Raw genomic sequence first — 18,370 nt, 5'->3', positions numbered from 1 at the left:
AAGAATAAAAGTGTACAAGTATCACATACTCTCAAGTGCAAGAGTGATTGTGAAAGAGAATTTAATTGGATGTTTTATCCTAGGGACGACGGGACATGGAAGAACTGTTTGTTCAATTTGGGCAGAGCTACGAAACGTAGAGCGACCTGGTCGTGACTCAGCCATAACGTTTTGTTTTTTTTTTTTTACTTTTTTATGATTGTTTTGCAGACGGATTTCGGCAATTATTCCAACAATGATCAACAACCAAAACCCCCAATCCTTTAGGAAACTTATCATCATTGATAAAATCCATTGATATATATCTCTAAACCCTAAATATCTATGTTTAAAGAGAGTTTTTCTAGTTGTATATGTATTGAAATCTTGTTGATACTTTATGCTCACGAAGAGAATTATATAGGTCGGAAAGGATAAAACAAAATCCTAAATTAAATCCTCTTTATTTCTCTACATCTACAACAAAATAGAGATAATACATTCCATAAATGGATTTTTTGAATGTTAATTTGGCCAGGCTACGAGGCAATAGAATTGAATACCCCGTTTAAACTGCGGAAAGCGAGGTAGGTATGTTTTGATAATAAGGGCGTACATGGTAAAGCAAAATGGTTGTGATTCTGGTTGTGACTCGAATATTGTTCAACTTACTGTACCTTTTTTTTAAGGAAAAAGGCAGTGCCTGATAATTTCATTGATATGATTTTTCGGTTACATGATCAATTACATCAGAAACAAATGGAAAGAAACAACTAGTACAAGCATTACATATTTCAAAACTTAACAATAAAATCCAGTATTGTACTATTCTCAAATCCATCAACGAAATTGATATTTTTCTAATGCTTATGATTTTAAGCCATTTTGATTTTAGATCTTCAGAATCTTGATCTTCAGATTCTTGATCATCAACATCATATATGTTATATGCTTCCATAGTGAAGAAGTAATAAGCCCAAATCGACATCATCACAACCAAAATCGGTATTAATTTCCGAAGTAGATCTTCGTCTTTCATAACGGACTTGATAACGATGCAGCAGCACCACCAGAAAAAGCTATTATGGCTATCATATAAAAAATATGAATAGTATTGAGACACCATCAGATCTATAAAAAAAAACAGAGAGACAATCCCTAAAAATTGTTAAGGAAAACAATTTGGGTTACAAGTTCCACATAGGAAACAGAGCGAAAGTATCACTTTTCCTGAAACGTGACGAAAGTATCACTTTTTCTGAAACGGATCGAAAGTATCAATTTTTCTGAAATTGAGGCGAAAATATCACTTTTTATGAAACAAGACCAAAGTATCATTGAAACGGGACGAAAGTAGTCACAGACAAACCCCATCTTCAGATTCTTCTTCGGTCGGCCCTTCCACCGCGGCAACGTTTATACTAGTTTACTAACAAGTCAAAGGCGGATAGCTTTGAAAAGATCATCGAAAATATGATAAATAAATTGAAACGTTTGAGAGATAAAAATCTCTCGCTGGCGGGAAGAAATTTCCCAGTTAAAACTGTTCTTGAAACTATTAATGTCTACTCTATGTCTTCTTGCATTCTCCTTGTACTTACGGGATTTTCCAAGATTGGTGGTAAAATGGAATGGAAGTACATCATCCTGATTTTTATGTTCATTATTGGAACCAGATTATGAAAAGTAGTAATCATCTTTTATGTAATTGGAATCAGTTTATGTATCAATAAAGTTGAATGAATGGGTTAGCATATAGACGTTGCATGATTTATGTATAGCAATTTTTCTACATGTTTCCTCTGAATGTGCATTTGCTGTAGGTGAAAAAAAGCTTCAAGAATTCATATGTTCAATCCTTGCCATTGTTATTGAGAATGTGAACAATTCGTCCAACTGTTGGTCTTTCAGCTACATCTTTAGGGGAGGGCAGGGATTGTTCACATTTTTAAATAAGATCCATTTATTTCATATCAACAGGAAACAATGAAGGGTGTTAGATTAACATGAAAAGACATACCTTCTTAAGAGACTCAAGTTGATTAAAGTTACAGTCCACACCAACTAATTATGGGAAAGCTTGAGTCAGATTAAGGTAAAAATGCTTGTAGAGATGTTAGGTTAAGAATTTACAACCCACAAAATCCACTACCATCATGTAAGGTATAAGTGTTAAGGACAGAACTAAACGACTCGAAACACAGTCCCATGGAAAAAAATTGTTTTTCAAGTTTATTCTATATTAACTGCTCTAGTATGATGGTACCTATCTCCGGTTTCATAACTTTAATGAAGTGCACAAATCAAATATGAAAACAACTAAAAAAAATAGGGTGAGCACATACCAAACCCATGAAACTCCTCTTCCTCATCGAAATCTCTCGTAAAATCTCTAATTAGTAAATGCACATTACTAATTCTTATTTCCCTACAAAATGAAGTTAAATGCCTTAATTAAAATATTCTTAACTTATTTCTGTTTCGATCCCGGGATTCTTTTCCCTTAGATATTAAGGAATAACTTTGAACAATTAAAGAAATAAACATTCATAGCACGTGTTCAAAGTATGTCGACATCTTAACTTTGTAAGTTCTCTTTCACACTTACAACCTTGAAACCGATTTTCCATACTTCCAAACAAGTTTAGAATTGGTTCATCTGACTTTCAAGAACTATGTGATTGATCAAATAATATTCAATCACAATCATGGGTTTAACGGTTCTAACAAAAAAAGTTTCGATTCTACCTTCCATGTGAGTAATGTGCATAGTCACACTAGCTTTCCAAAATTCGGTTGATTAGGTACTAGGATCTTTTCCCCACATATATATGGTATCTAACTTATATGTGTTGCACATGTCCATAAGATCGGTTCCCCTTACTGCTGTAAACCTTGTTGCACCTCATACAAGGATCGATTCTCATTTATGATGTACTGCACCTCTTACTAGGATCGGTTCCCCTTTCGCACATTTGGTCAGACATAAAATCACAAACCGATCATACCATCTCAGGTGATTACTTAAGATAGGTTTCACTAGTAACAGTCATACCAATACATAAGTCAGGCCTTTGTGAATAGTTCTACCAAGAACACAACAAGTCGTGAACGGTTATACTCAATCACACATATTGGTTGTTCATAATATATGCAATGAATAACAAAACCAATAACGCATGGCGATTTCCTTTTCGATTCACAAACAAGTTTATGAACTTATTTCCTTAGAACACATGTAAAACATTGTTCCCTAGGATGAAATCCTCACCTCATACCCATACATAATCACAATAGCATTCAAATGATTATGGCGATGTCTTATCTAAAAAGTTTAACGTTTAAGCAATAAACCTCGTATTCCATTCCTTAATACTATGTCTATCTAGAGTTCAAATAAGCTTCGCAATTTTGTTTTCAATTTGCACGACTTGAAAGATACGTTAGGGAATGAAACAATTCAAGTCAAATATCACTAACCTCAAGTGAAAGGATGATTGTTTTCTTTGTAGCTCCTTCCTTCTTCACATCTTGAAGTCTTCGCAATACTTGTAAAGTCTCAAATCGTAATACTTTCTAGCTAACCTATACGAAGTTGAATCTAGTATATAATCAAGCGACTCTTAACATGATTTTTGATTCACTAAAATATGACAACCAAACTTGACATACCAACGCTTGGTGGGTTCAACCGAGTTATGCTCTAACAATCTCCCCCTTTGTCAATTTTAGTGACAAACTCTTAATCATACGGAACACATTACAATAATTCATTACACATACTCTTGATTCCAGAATTCAACAACACAATAAACTTCTTACATTCAATCTTTGAAAATGCAACAACGACATTATAATAACAAAGCTAATACTCCCCCTAAGGAAGACAAGTAGATATTCCATGCGCACGTCTTTTTTATATCACTTCATATGACATGTTACTCCCCCTTAGTCTGTGCTTTAACTCTTTCGTTTAGATAAAACGTTTAAGCACCAATATTCTTTTCCTTAGTGATACCAATCAATATTAAATCAATGCCAATATCACTTGTTTACTCCATATATTTCTTCCCCTTTTTGTCACAAAATGACAAAAAAACGAAAAAAATAAAGGACAACATGAAAAGAATCTTACAAATATCAAAAGACTTGCAACCTGTAGAGTTAGGAACGAGGGTTCCACACATCATGATCTGAAACTATTTTCTATTCAAGAACATTAACCATCCAACACGGTATTGCTTCAATCCAAGGATATAGGGCATCCGGGTTCATTTTAATCTATAAGATTTTGGCAGCTAACTCCTTTCTTCTAGAAGTATCTTTTATTGAAGAAGAAGAAGAAAATCATACCGGATTATACCATCATCCTTTCCTACTTTCTTTTCTCGATTACTTATAATCAATATTTTCATTTGTATTAGGGTTTTGAGTATCTTGTACATCGGTCGGTTTTGATTATCTTGAACTTTGATGTTTTTGTTATTTTTGTAAGTGATCATGTGATCGCAAGAAATTAAAATTTGCTGATTGACAAAAAATAAATAAATTGTTGAGTGTAAGTTTGAGGACATAAGCTCGTAATGATTTGAAAAATAAAAGGTTAATTTATTTCTGGGATCAACCTTGACTTTGATGGACACCATGTTTTTACTATCAAGGGGACTCTTGGAGGTGTAGAAAGCTAAAAATTTACACGTTGCCTTAAAATTTTCCCATAGAAAACATACATTTACCCATAGAATTTACATGTTTTTACTATTTTTGTAGTTGCGGCACGGTCCATTTTACACCTCCAAATGGGCCTCTTGGAGGTGTAGCTCTGAAACTAAACATTTACCCGTTGCCTTAAAATTGACCCATGGGAAACAAACATCCCTCAACTTGAGGGGAATAGGTGTGGGGAAGGTAGTGGGGGTATGTAAAACCATTTTCGCTTCTTAAATCCCTAAGAGAAAGGCGCCGACTTTCATTTCCAGTTTCCTCTTCAACAAAATTGATTCACAGGCGATCGAGCTTCAACTTTCTGATCTCCCAATGGCCGATGCTAACTTCTATGAAGAAGCAAGAAAACAACGTATGGAAGAAAACCTAAGAAGATTTCAGGTCAGTAAAACCCTAAACCCACCCCCTTTTCTAACCTAGCACCGCCATATTCATTTTCTCGGCCTCGATAGTAAACTGGGTTTCTGTAAATGATGTATTTTGATCTCAATTTCTTTGTGTTTTCATATGCTTGAAGGATTTGGGTGTTGCCAAGATTGCCAAGAGTCTAACTGATCAAGCTACAAAGCCAGTAAGTTTTCTAAAACCCCCCCTTTTTTTTGTCTAAGGAGCATAAATTAAAGGCCATAATGTTGTTTGATTGTGTCTTTCCATGTTAATGATACAGAAACCAAAGGCTATAGCTAAACCTAGGGCTCCAGCTCCTGTAGACCCTAATTTGGTGAGACGTTCTTCGCGTCCTCATACCACAGTTACTTCCTATGCGGAAGAGGTAAGAAGACTACTACTACATCTATAAAGTTCATTTATGTTTGTAATCGAGTTTGTAAATTTGACAAACTTATGTGATTTTTGTCAGTTTATTGAGGACCGTCCTGCACGGAAAAAGCCGAGATCAGGCTTCTCAACAAGGTTAAGTATCTAATTGCACTTGATCTCTGTTTGATATGATGGGGTTTGCGTTCAATGTGTTTACGTGCTGATTATACTTTACAAATGGCATTGCTCAGAGTAAAAAAACCGCACGAGAAAGTGGCTACAGAAGCACAACGAGCCAAGGTGATTAAGCATGCTGAGGATTATCGAGTTCGTCATGTGCCATCTGCTAACCCATCTTATGTCAAGTCAATGCTCCAGTCTCATGTCTACAATGGCTTCTGGCTGGTAATATGAATTTATAGTTCTCTGAATTCACAATATTGTCAATCACTTTCAGAGGAAGCGCAAAAGAAAAAGAAAATAAACTGAAATATAATTGCTTCTTCATATGTTTTAGAATGTGCCCCGCGATTTCTGCAAGAAATACTTACCCGGGGAGAAAACGGTTGTTGTGTTAGAGGATGCAAAAGGTGCTGAGTTTGATGTAGTCTACACTGGAGAGAAGGAAAATGCTGGTCTCAGCGGTGGCTGGAAAGCCTTCGCAGAGGCTCACAAACTGGATGATGGTGATGCCCTCATTTTTGAGCTTACTGAGCCAGCAAGATTAAAGGTAGGTTTTTATCCATTGGAATGATCGCGGCAGATATTGTAAGTGGATCTTTTGAATGATAAATATTTATGCAGTTCAAAGATAATTGTTTAAAGCGTATGTACAGGTTCATATATTTAAAGGGATTGGCACGGGTGATGAAGGCCTTCTTAAAGGGAAGAAAAAAGCTAAAGGAGGTAAAGGGAAGAAGTCTGATGCAAAGGAGGATATGGTTGAAGCGGCTGCTGAAAACACTACCCAACCTAGAGAAAGAAAAACTAGAAATTCTAAGAAAGCTGGAGAGTGATTTTTAGGTGGAATTAAACTGATCTCATCTGCCGTTTGATTTTGGAGGTGCCATACACCTACTAACCTTAGATGGTTTCGGTTCTAAACTTGTTTCTTGTTAGGGTTATTTCTTATGTTACTGTCAAAAGCCATATGTCTAGTATTTGGTAACTGCTGCATGTTTATAATTTAATTTGTGCGCCATCTGCATTTTGCAACGGATATTTTATAATGAATCTGGCAACCTTTAAGTTGATTTTGGTAATTTGGTTGGTGCTACATTCTTTCGTTGATCCAAACAGGGAAAAACATTCAGTTGAATTCCCTGAATTCCGGGAGGAATTCTATGACTATCATCATGTGTGTACCAAGAATGGCGTTGAAATCTAATAGCAAATTTCAGCATTGTGATTTGGAAACTGCACCGAATCTCTGAAGTTATCAAAAATAGCCTAACTATTTGATGAATTGTGGTTAAATTTCATTACCCAAAAAACTTAGGCCATTGAAAAGAGATAAGTCTTCTCTATGCATATAATCATAATTAAAGTCCATTACACAAATTACACCTTGAAGGGATTAGGGTCATTACTCTCTTTTTCAGATTCCAGCTGATTCAAGCTGTTGTACATATATGCCCTTCGTCGTGGTCTGTCATGTATCCCTCGGGGACGGACCAAGAGGAATGGAGACATTTTGGAATGGCTTCAAGCTATGTTTGGATTTCACGTATATGATTTAGTTTCAGTTGTAAAATTCCTTTCACCTTTTTTCTAATTTGAAATAACATGATATCCATTCACTGAATAAGAAACTGTAACATGACATATTCAGATTCCAAAAAGAGTTTCGAATGCAGTGCTATTTTCCATCGTTGAAGAGAAATGATCCAAAGTCACTGAGTAAGTATTTACAAGTTTTCTTCTGACAGTGAAAGTAATTTGGTGTTTGCATTGGATCCGAAGAAGTAATATTTAGATTTTTTTTTCCACCAGACGTGTGAGATTGAGATTTTCACTTCGAAGAAATAATTTGTGTGATGAATCATACAGTGTTACTCCTCAACCACATTTCACCGTTCGTTTATTGTTTCGATTTTTAAGGAATGGTTCACTTTTTTGATTGCTTTCTATTTTTATAGAGTAAGCATTATTAAAGGTTTAATGCTATGCATGTGCTGCTACCAAACACCTCCTCAACCACATTACACAGTTTCATTTAAGTTTCTTCTATAAACAAGAGAATTTGTCTAAGTTTCATCTTCATCAATACAACAACAATTAACCTTACAAATCCTTTTCTGTAAATCCCCCACTACTACTAGAGTTTCCGATCTTGTTTGTTGTGAACGAAGGAGTTTTGTTATGAGATCTTGGATTTTTAAGTAAGAAAAACCCCAACTCTTTGATTTTGTTTCGATTTTTGCATGTTTCTGTTTCGATTTTGTTTGTTTTTCTGTTTTTTTGTGTTGTTTTAGTCTTGATCTTGTTAATTTAGTGAATGCGTTTGTTTATTTGCTAATTTTTTTGGACTGTTTTTCACCGATTTTGGTTATGTTTTTGTTACTTGAAATTTCTGTTAGGGGAAATGATTTTTCGTTAAATCTAAGTATGTTTTTGTTTATTCTACCTTGATTTTGACATTGTATTTACCAGTAAGCATGATTTTGGGTTTATCTTGTTTGTTCTTAGTTTGTTTAGTGTTGTTACATGGAATTTTTCTGGATGGAGTTGGTTTTTCACCAAATCTGAGTATGTTTGGCTTATTTCCCCTAATTTTCACACTGTGTAAGTTGGATTTTGCTGATTTTGAGTGTGTTTTAGTATTTTACATGGGAGATTGTTGTTCGGAAGTTGATTTTTCTTCAAATCTGAGCATGTGTAGACTACACAGTGTAGTTCGTATCTACTATTTGGTACATTGTATCCTACCAATTATGTTGTCTTGATTATGTTGATACTGAGTGTATTGAGTATGCCTAAATGATTTATTGTAGTGGAAATGATTTTTACTCTTGATGCTGTTTATTTACTTTAATTTGTATACAAAAATTTGTTCATATGGTCATGGATGATATGTTTTGCAGGAGGATTTTGTTAGTTTGAATTGAATGTTTTGGAATTGTCGGATTATTTAAGTGATATAACTTCCTCTATTGTCTTTGTTAAGTATGAAATCTATACTCAATTGGTTTATGGAGACTACCTGTTTGGTTTTTTCGTTTTGTTTGTCAGTATGATTACGTTCTTGATCTCTGTTAATACTAATTATTCTGCATGAAAATGTTTTCGTTGAAGTTGATTTTTCTTTTAACCTGCATATGTTGTGTATTCCTACTAGATCAGGCAGTAGTATTATACTGCACTGGCGAAAAATTTGTTTATCTTTAAGATTTTGTCAGTTTTCTTATTAGATATATATGTTTTCTTTTTGGCAAGCATGAGTTCTGTAGTTGACATTGTTCAGTTTTGTACATTTAGGAAAACGATTGTAAGGGATTAGTAGGAGTTATTTTCTGCGAGGTTTTCATTACCTGCTTTAGTTGTACGAAACAATGTAGATAGCTGAAAGTTGGAGAGGCTTGCATTACTGTGCAGGTTGTGAACTGCGTGATTTTGAGTTTACTAACTTCTTAGTGCTTGTGCTTTTAGATTGTTTCAATGTAGAGACTGCTTACAATTTGAAGGATGTTTACAGAGTAGGAGTAGATATTAGCCAAAAAGGATGTCTAGATATCCGGAGACGGAGCTAGCACCAGTAGTGGTTCAAGCTCAGCCTGACGTTGAGGCTGATCCACCTGCTGAGCTGAACCGTGATGAACTTTTTGTCTATCCTTGGATGGGTGTTGTTGCGAACCTTCCTACCGAATTGAAAGATGGAAAATATATAGGAGAAAGTGGTTCTAAGCTCAGAGACCAGTTCATAAGGCAAGGGTTTAATCCAGTGAAGGTGCAGCCTCTTTGGAATTGTCGTGGTCATTCAGGTTTCGCTATTGTAATTTCTAACAAAGACTGGCCTGGGTTTCACAATCCAATGTCGTTCGAGAAGTTCTTTGAAGCGGATCATCATGGGAAGCGAGATTGGTATGCAAAGAAGCACTATGAGACTAGTCTGTATGGCTGGGTGGCGCGAGATGATGACTACGATGCTGGAAATATTGTTGCTGAACACCTGAGAAAAAATGGAGACCTAAAAACTACCGCTGATATTTTCTAATAACATTATAATGAACTTTCTTAATCAGGTTCCCTCCCAATACTGTTCAATTAAGCATTCTGGTTTTCGTGGGCTTGTTCCTAATACATTATACCATTAAATTCACAATTGTAAATTAAAGAGTCGTCCAAGAGAGATCTATGCAGAATCATACACTGCGAATGTATAAAAACATTCAAGAGGAAATGTTTCTTTCATTTTCTCTGGTTGAGCTTTTCATTTCATTTTCTTAAAAAGGCGAAGATAATATAGGTAACCAAGATATCAACCGCGAAAGATACAAGAAGAGATTAGCAGGGCGCTTAAGAGATTACAGCAAAAACTACTCTCTGAACAAACATGTCCAGTCAAATTCAAAATCATTAAAAAAAATGGTTGACAAGGAATTAAATCTTGTATTATTTTATTTTGGTGGTGTGATACAATGGCCAACACATTGTGAGAGAGTACTTTCGCAAGTAGAGTGGCAATAGAATGCAATGGAACTGTGTCAGTTTTGGTTGTAAGATGCACAGTATGATCCATCAACAAGAGTATCTTCCACTTGCTGAAGTCACAAAATGTTGACAGAACACTTAAAAGTTGGTCATGGTGGATCCAAATGCTACTGCATGGGCCAGCAACCTTACATCATAGTAGCTAGTGGTGCGACGGAAACATCTCACATATGTCCATTATATTTGTTTAATTTTTCAAATATCATGTCCAAAATTATATTTCACCATCTCAAAAGTTGACAGTGAGAGAGTAGTAGAGATTCCATGACTCCACAATGGATTGATATATGCATGATGGACCAAAAGAGGAGTGATCACTGATGGACCCCTTGGGTAATTAGATGATATTCACATCAAAGGCAGCATTTCACCATTCTTTTTTTTCTTTTGACGTGCATCTCCAGATTTCAAAACCGAAAACATATGGAGTAACTAGTTTTTACAAAGAAGCTTTGAAATCCGTAGTGGCGGGTGGGTCTTCTTCTTTATCTCTTTATACTGACTGATTGGTGTTTAGTTTCTTTTTACATTATCATCTTGACTCATAGTACACACTACTTGTTAGTTTTCCTCATCACCCAACTCCTGTTTTTTGTTTCTTTACAGAGTAGAAGAAGTTCTTCTACATACATTCATCTCCTGTTTTTTGTTTCTTTATATATATATATATATATATATATATATATATATCAAGACCCAAATTCATAAAACCTGCCCATATATATCTAAAAATTTTCATCTTCAAAATTTCTCTTAAAAAACAGCCACAATTATAGGTGTAAGATTTCTATGCGATCATCATGGACAATTATTTTATTAATTGAATATTCAAATCGCTTACAAAACATATGGAAACCTAACAAAAACTCTTTTTAAATCTAAACTCACTTTCTCTCTCTTCCAATCTCTCTTACAAGACTTGTTCTAGAATCCTCCCAGAAACCATGGCTCTCTCCTTTATATAGGATTTTATATAGTGGATGACATCTAAGAAGCCCTTTATTTTCGGGATCGCTGTGCGACATATTCGCTCATATACAATCGCTCATCTTCGCATAACTTACTTCATCGCGTAATTCTTCACACTTTACTAGTGACTTTGCTGACATCATCTGGTGTGTCATCTCAATTTGCTGTGTGCGATGCTCCTCGCGTATGTTGTACTCTTCACTTCGCGTAGTAATTAACGTGTGCGATATTTAACTCCTACATTTGCCTCTTCTCATGTCGCTTATTCTTCAAAGTGAGCGATATGAGAAATTCTTCTTTTTAAAATCGCACCTGCCTATCTTTTTCCATTTTGCTTTGCCGACAGTTATCCGGGTTTCAAGTTCTTCTTGTGTACGCGTGTCCCTTTAACCACTCATTTTTTGACACGTCTTTTTTAACCGCAAGTTTTTATCCGTTTATTTCTTCGCATTAATGAGGGTAAATCTTGAAAAACGGGTCGCTCTTTCCTGTATATTCTCTTCCCCATACATTTTCTTCTTTTATCTTCTTTTTACCTTCTTCGTTCTTTTTCACCTTCTCTGCAAATTCATATCCTTCATTCCCATTCTTTATGGCTCCTGCTGGTAAAAAGATGGAGATCGAATTCAACAGAATGAAAACCGACTTTAATCAAAGGGGTTATGAACTCTCCTTTCCTCCTTCTTGTAACTTCGCATCCAAATTAAACCTTGATCTAATTAGATATGAGGAGTGGAGTAACCAAAAAATCATCGTATCGTTAGGTCAACTTCAATCTGCCAATCCCTTTATATAACCCTAATATTCCTTTGTTCAATAGAATTCTTGATGATAAAAGATTCGCACGAGGAATATTTCAATTGAGTGGTGATGCTATTAGGATACCTTTAGAGTATGCTCGTCGCGCAGCTGGTCTTGGAAATTCTTATCCCGAGGAAGTGTGAAAAGAAATTCATCGTGACAAAGTCATAGATCCTGCTGAGTACACTCTTGATAATTTCTTCAAGAATTATTATATCGCTATTATGAAAAGAAAAGTGACTAAATGGGTTGTTCGCGTAAGGAGAGCAGACGGTATCGCCGAAGATGATAAAATAATGCGAGATGTGGATTGGAATTCAAACTCTAATCGTGCTGCTCGCAGATCTAATGATTCCAGTTGGCTTAATTGTCTTGTCATCTTGTAAGGGTCCTTTGTTTCTGGTAGAGCTGCGGATGGTTCGGACAATCCTCTTCCCGAAGATTTTCCCCCTTATCAACCTTAGGAATTTAAATTACTCGAAAATGAGGAAAAGAAAGTAATGGTATGTGATCCTCTTAACCCAATTTTAAATCTTTGTAACTTTCTTATATTTTATTTATTCTCTTTCGCAGGATGCCTCAAAGGTCAATACTTCGCTCAAGGTATGAACTTCGCAGAATAAATAAATAAGAAACACACTTCCTATTTTAACAATATTGTTGCCTCTGTTACTTATCTTGATTATTCTTGCAGGTGAATCCGTTGAGCGATAAGACTTTAGGAAAAAGCAAGAGAGTCCCTAAGAAACCCGCTTTAAAAAATTTACCTAAAAAAACCTCATTGAAAGAGGATGTCTCTAGGAAGCGTGCGAGATATGATTCTTCTTCAGGCTCTGAATCTTCGGATGAAAATACTCTAGCTTCTGAAGAAGAAGTTTCGATTGATTCATATCGTCAAAAGCTGTTTGATCTTTTTTCTGGAGATGCTCTTGCTACTCTTGATGATGATGAAACAGAACGTGCCTTCCAAATGATCTCAAAGATTTGTACTGTTCCTGATTTGGGGGATCGATCTCTTCGCGGAGTTGCCTCTGCGATAAATCCAGATTTTCAATTTGCAATGAATGGCTTGGTAATACTCTACAACATTTATTTTTGATCTGTTCCTTATTTGCAACATTTGCTTATAATATTTTTATATTTGCAGGGTGCCCGCATATCTTATGCAATTTCTTTAGATAATGATAGAAAACTTCGCAAGTTACAAGATGAGAATACCAGACTGAAACATGAGAAGTCTACTCTTTCAGATGCGAATGTGAACCTTGTGAACGAGAATACAAAACTTAGGAATGAGAATTCAACTAATTCTCAATTGGTTCTCCAATCTCGAGAAAGAAACAAGGAACTCATTGGTATGTAGCTCAGACTTTCTCACTCTTTTTCTTTTATGCAATAATTCATATTTCTTACTTGATTGTCTTCGCAGACCTATATAACCTTTCAGATGAAGCGGCTAATCTTCCCGATGCTGAAACTCTTTTAGAACATCTCAATTTCTCTTTAAGTAATTACCCCACTCGAGGATTTGAAAACCTTAGCTTAGAATAATTAAGATTAAAGTATACTACCCTTAGAGAACGCCATAAAAATGCATTATCCGTTGCGAACAATTTTAAACGACGCTTTTATGAAGAGAAAGAAGCAGTTCAAATATTGGAGGCGAAGAAGAACGATCTTATTACTGAAAAAGATGAAATTGCTCTTAGGGGTGCGAAAGCATTAGAAAAATTTCAAGAATCCTTTATTCAGATTAAGATAGAACGTGATTCATCTTGTCATGAGAGAGATATTTTTGTTGAGGAAAGAAACTTAGTTCGATCTCAACTCCTTATAGAAAGTGAAGCTGAGTTCAATTGGGCTGTTAGAGTTCTGAACGATTCTAGAAATAATTTAGGTGTAAATGTTAGTCTTCATACTGAGCATTCTACACTGGTCGCAGACATTTTTTCCAATTATAAAGGTCATCTGTTGTTCTTTGATCTTCATTTATATATATCATTTTTTTATATCTCTTAACTCTTTTGTTAATGCTTCGCAGAGAAAGAGAATGAACAACAAAAGAGAATTTCAGAACTAGAAACTAGAACTAGAAACTCTCTTAGATGCTAATGAAGAAGAATTGTCTGCTCGTAATTCAAAGTATCAGCAACTGAAGCAGAATTAGTTTAACTTAGTCAAGAACAACAGTAACGATGCTAATCGTTCTCGTGAGGCTGCTGTTAAGAGAGTTTGTGTAGAGAACGGCATTCCTCTGTCGAAGTACCACTTTCTAGTGATTCCTGAAAATGTTCCTATTCCTGATATCCAAGTTACTGATGGAGAAGAAGATTCTGAAGAAGAAGTTAACGATTCTAAGTCTGAGTGAAATGAGGAAGATGAAAATTGATTGCTTCTTCTTATTGTAATATACTTGTAAATTCAGCTTTTATCTTTTTAATACGATCCTTCTTTTCTTCGTTTCATATTTTTGACTTCTTCATATGCAAGTAAGACAATCAAAACGTGGCAAATAACACTTCCTTCGCATTCCCATTCTTACCTCTTGTTATTTGTCGTATCTTTGATATACTAAAATAATTGCTATCTTTTATCCAGAAATTCTCTCGGTGCGAGCATATGGGAAACTTTTAGAATTAACTTTATGTATTATTCATGAGGTCTTATTTGTGCCTTCCTATGTAAAGGTCTTATGTTGCCTCTTTTATGTGCGATTAAATCGCAGGCAGTCGTTACACCATAGTAACGACTGCCTTAATACTCCCATGAGTAAAATTCTTGGGACATTTACGTCTTTTGACACAATTCAGCTCCCTAATGGAGGGTTCCGTCCTTATCTTCCCCCTGGATACCCTTTCAAGGAAACTTACCTATATATGGTCAGGATTATGGCTCTTCCCATTCGGATTTTCAACAACCAGTTTGTTTCCCAATCTCGCATACACTACCTATAGGGTTTATGGCAGCAAGGTCGCACCCTAAGTGGGGTATCTTCGGACCGAGTGCATCATAGTCAGGACTTGTCAAGAGTGGAAAGGCACGCTCCAGACGTCCCGGACACTCTTGACAACCGTGTACCTCGGTGCCCTGATCGAGTTTCTGCACTCCTTAGGAGAGCCTTTCTCACCTTAGGCTCTCAATCTAAGATTAGTATCTTAGATTGAAAATTTAAGGTATCTCTCCCGGATAGGAATTATCGTTTAATTATCACCTCAAATCTCCACAACTCAAGTTCCGGGTTCGGTGTAGCCTTCCCTTGAGTCATGCCTTCTACGTCTTTCCAATTATGACGTGCGTTAGGTCTTACTATTTTTCCTCTTGCATATGAGTGAACTAGGGTGCACGCCATATTTGGATTCCTATCTAATCTGATAATAAATATTATTTTCTGTAGCCTTTAATAAAGGTCTTATTTTAAAGATTTCTCTTTGTATTTTATTATTATGGATTTTCCATATGAATTTAAAGTTTTTCATTTCAATCAACTCTAGTACATAAATGTTGTTATTGAATCATCTTACTCAAAGAAAATCATACACATTCATTATATGCATTTGTCTTCTTCATTTTTGATTCTTCCGAAAATCGCACATGTTTATAATCATTCGACTGGCATTGTGCGTACATCCTTGTGCCGTCCACCTTATGATGTTTTGTCTCCACTTATTTTGTTGCTCTTGTTTCTATTCATCTGCATCTTTTATTATCCATTTTTACTGCTTCCGTTAATTGACTAATTTTACCGAAATTCGCACATGTTTAATGGTTGATTTCTTCGGCTAATTTTCTTCCACCACGAACTTTCCATCGAATTTTGTTTTCTTTCCTCCTATTGATTTTTGATGTTAAACATTACCATATAATCAAACTTCAGTAGTTTACATACTTGTTACTCAACTTCATAGACTTCCTCAAACATCAACCATTAATCTCTCTGCTCATTTACTATCGGCTGCATTCTTTTGCCAATTTCTTCGCTTAGACTCCCTTGCTTCGCATCTATCAATATCAATTTCTTGAAAACTTTTACTTTCAACCGTGTCCCCTCTTATAATTCCAACACCCTTCGATAAAGGAAACTTGATACACTGATGAAAAGTTGATGCAACAGCTAGTATACCATGCATCCATGGTCTTCCAGTTAGAACATTATATGGTGATTCAACATCCACTACACAGAATGTGATATCTGTTGATAAGCTTTGTAGAAGAATTCTCATAGTCACCTCCCCTTTTGGTTTCTTCGCAGAGCCATTAAAACCATAGATTTTGGACGTTGAGGGGATCAATTCATCATCTCTGCCACCCATTGTTTTGTATGTGTGATAAAATAGAATATCGACAGAACTTCCGGTGTCTATAAGAATTCTATTTATCGCCCAGGTGTTTTTCTCATTTTCTTCTTCATCTTCTTCTAATGGTTTTGGGTTAATTCCCAATCTTACCACCAACGGGCACTCATGTGACGCTTTTCATTCTGTAACTTCATCTGCGCTGAATGAAATTTTCTGCTTTTTCCAGTCCTTCAAAGATGGTATTTTTTCCAGGTTGAAAATTTCCCTTCCTTCATCATCTCTTGTATATACTCGACTTAAGATATTATCATGAAAATCTTCTATGTTTTTGAATGAATGTGTGATCGAGTTACAAAATAGATTCTTTGCCTTCACTCCACCTCAATAACAAATGTGTTCCTATTCATTTCCTTTCCATATTTATTTCCTTGAGATGGTGGTGGTGGTAAATTTCCTGTTTGATTTAGTAGAAAGTGGTCCAACTTCCCCTGCTCGATCATTCGCAATATAATCTTCCTCACATTTATGCAGTTACTTGTTGTATGACCATGGAATCTGTGATAGACACAAAATTCTTTACTCCTCCTCCCTGGTGGTGGCTCTTCGCCTGCATTATGTGGTTCTGGAATATCATCCATTAGGAGAGCAGCTTCCCATACTTTATCCACTGTAGTGTTTAATTTCGGCAGATTTACTTGTTCCCACACTATTCTTCCAGCTTTCTTGTTATAATTTGTTTGCTGTCCTGCATAGCTACCTGGCTGAACTGTATCATTACTTCCATATTTTTGAAGTTGTTTGTCTATGTACTCTTTTTCAAACTCTGCTTGATCTGCACTGCCCATAGCCACTAACTTTTGTTCCATTTCTGCATTACTCCTTCCTTGATTTCTCTGCGATGTACTCGCAACAGCATTTGTGAGTCTCGGAAGTAAGCTTGTATTTCCACCTTTCGAATCTGATATTGCAACTGGGTAAGATTTCATGTCTCTTTGCTTTTCCTCGAGGGCTATATATTCTTCTTGAAATTCGCGTAATTCCGACATTGTAATTGTATCATTTACTCTGAAAATTTGGGTGTACAATAGGTCTGTTGCAAAGAGAGCATTAATGAATGCAAGAATAAGATGTCTCTCGTCCACCCACCTTCCCATTCCCATACACATTGTTCTCCAGCGAGTCGTTAGATGACGTAAGCTTTCATTTGTTCTTCTGCGAAGTCCAAATGCAGTTTCAAGCCCCGGTCTTGATAGGTTATTACTTATGTACTGCCCCAAAAAGATGTTTTGTAAATGATGAAACGAACTAATGCACTCTACAGGTAGTCCTTCAAACCACTTCAAAGATTCACCTGCTAAACTTGCAGCAAAATACTTGCACATTACTGCATCATAATTTTCTCACTGCAATAAACATCTAGAGTAAGCTTTCACATGTTGGATCGCACATGCACTACCATCAAATATACTTGTAAATGCTGGTAAACTACACTTAGATGGTATCGGTGCTCTTTGAATTTCTTTTGTAAATGGAGTTTTTCCAGCTTCCTCCACTGCTTCCTCTAGTTGTCTTCTCCCATCATTTCTTTTTGCAGTCATCATTTCTCTTAATTATGCCATCTCCCTGAGAATTTCTTTGCTGGTGATTGATTCAAATATTCTTGCATAGGTCTTTTTAGCCTTGCTTGTCTCAATCTATTATCATGATTGTTTTGGTGTATGCCTCTTGTATCTCCTGTTGTTCAGCTTCCTCTCTTCTTCGCCTACGCTTTTCAGTATTTTCTTCAATTTGTACTTTATCATGTCTTTCTTCATTGCCTGTGCAATCATATCGATGTCTTGATATTTCTTTTTTTTGTGGTGTCACTCGACCTTGATTCGTATCTTCTATGCGACGATGTTCGTGTCCTCTTCTTCTACTATCAATGTGACGCAATCCACTTTGTAATTCTCTTTCTTCTAACTCTTCCCTTCTTCACTGTCTATCTCTTGCACGCGAAACTTCTCGTTCGCGCTCATATTCACCTCTCAACGTTTCTCTACCATGTAATATCATTTGTCCTTGCCCTGGACGTTCTTCTTTCCTTTTAGAATTAGTATTTGCTCGACGAAGAAGTTCGGGTGGATGATCAT

General features: G+C 35.9%; 3 protein-coding genes across 7 annotated transcripts; 2 read left to right on the top strand and 1 right to left on the bottom strand.

Moving 5' to 3' along the window:
- The first annotated feature begins 4,865 nt into the window (after positions 1 to 4,865).
- On the top strand, positions 4,866 to 6,697 carry LOC113308044 (B3 domain-containing protein Os05g0481400-like). Its single transcript, XM_026556513.1, has 7 exons — positions 4,866 to 5,085; positions 5,222 to 5,275; positions 5,372 to 5,476; positions 5,564 to 5,616; positions 5,715 to 5,868; positions 5,981 to 6,193; positions 6,300 to 6,697. The coding sequence occupies exons 1-7, from the start codon at positions 5,017 to 5,019 to the stop codon at positions 6,477 to 6,479; spliced, it is 828 nt and encodes a 275-aa protein (XP_026412298.1). The 5' UTR covers positions 4,866 to 5,016; the 3' UTR covers positions 6,480 to 6,697.
- Positions 6,698 to 7,662: 965 nt separating this feature from the next.
- On the top strand, positions 7,663 to 9,871 carry LOC113308821 (protein INVOLVED IN DE NOVO 2-like). Of its 5 annotated transcripts, XM_026557279.1 has the most exons (3): positions 7,663 to 7,844; positions 8,941 to 9,057; positions 9,158 to 9,871. In XM_026557279.1, exon 3 carries the CDS (start codon positions 9,185 to 9,187, stop codon positions 9,674 to 9,676), a length of 492 nt encoding a protein of 163 aa, XP_026413064.1. In that variant the 5' UTR covers positions 7,663 to 7,844; positions 8,941 to 9,057; positions 9,158 to 9,184; the 3' UTR covers positions 9,677 to 9,871. The 5 variants fall into 5 exon arrangements, with proteins under 5 accessions (XP_026413064.1, XP_026413060.1, XP_026413062.1 ...); XM_026557275.1 differs by lacking the exon at positions 8,941 to 9,057; XM_026557277.1 differs by lacking the exon at positions 8,941 to 9,057 and having other exon boundaries at positions 9,112 to 9,871.
- Positions 9,872 to 16,609: 6,738 nt separating this feature from the next.
- Positions 16,610 to 17,620, bottom strand: LOC113311217. The gene is made up of 2 exons (XM_026560061.1): positions 16,996 to 17,620; positions 16,610 to 16,860 (listed from the first exon to the last, which is right to left on the bottom strand). The coding sequence occupies exons 1-2, from the start codon at positions 17,618 to 17,620 to the stop codon at positions 16,610 to 16,612; spliced, it is 876 nt and encodes a 291-aa protein (XP_026415846.1).
- Between the last annotated feature and the right edge of the window lie 750 nt (positions 17,621 to 18,370).

The sequence above is a fragment of the Papaver somniferum genome, chromosome 9 (assembly GCF_003573695.1).
Source record: "Papaver somniferum cultivar HN1 chromosome 9, ASM357369v1, whole genome shotgun sequence".
In the NCBI taxonomy this organism is placed as follows: domain Eukaryota; kingdom Viridiplantae; phylum Streptophyta; class Magnoliopsida; order Ranunculales; family Papaveraceae; genus Papaver; species Papaver somniferum.
Note: the sequence above shows the minus strand (reverse complement) of the source record. Positions and strands in the feature narration are given on the sequence as shown.

Bases quoted from the DNA above. Each gene is read 5' to 3' on its own strand.
- LOC113308821 (XM_026557275.1), top strand. From the start codon at position 9,185: ATGTCTAGATATCCGGAGACGGAGCTAGCACCAGTAGTGGTTCAAGCT.
- LOC113311217 (XM_026560061.1), bottom strand. From the start codon at position 17,620: ATGTGCAAGTATTTTGCTGCAAGTTTAGCAGGTGAATCTTTGAAGTGG. The intron at 16,861-16,995 runs GTAGCTATGCAG...ATGATATTCCAG, and splicing joins TAATGATACAGTTCAGCCAG to AACCACATAATGCAGGCGAA.
- LOC113308044 (XM_026556513.1), top strand. From the start codon at position 5,017: ATGGCCGATGCTAACTTCTATGAAGAAGCAAGAAAACAACGTATGGAA. The intron at 5,276-5,371 runs GTAAGTTTTCTA...TTAATGATACAG, and splicing joins CTGATCAAGCTACAAAGCCA to AAACCAAAGGCTATAGCTAA. The intron at 6,194-6,299 runs GTAGGTTTTTAT...GCGTATGTACAG, and splicing joins CTGAGCCAGCAAGATTAAAG to GTTCATATATTTAAAGGGAT.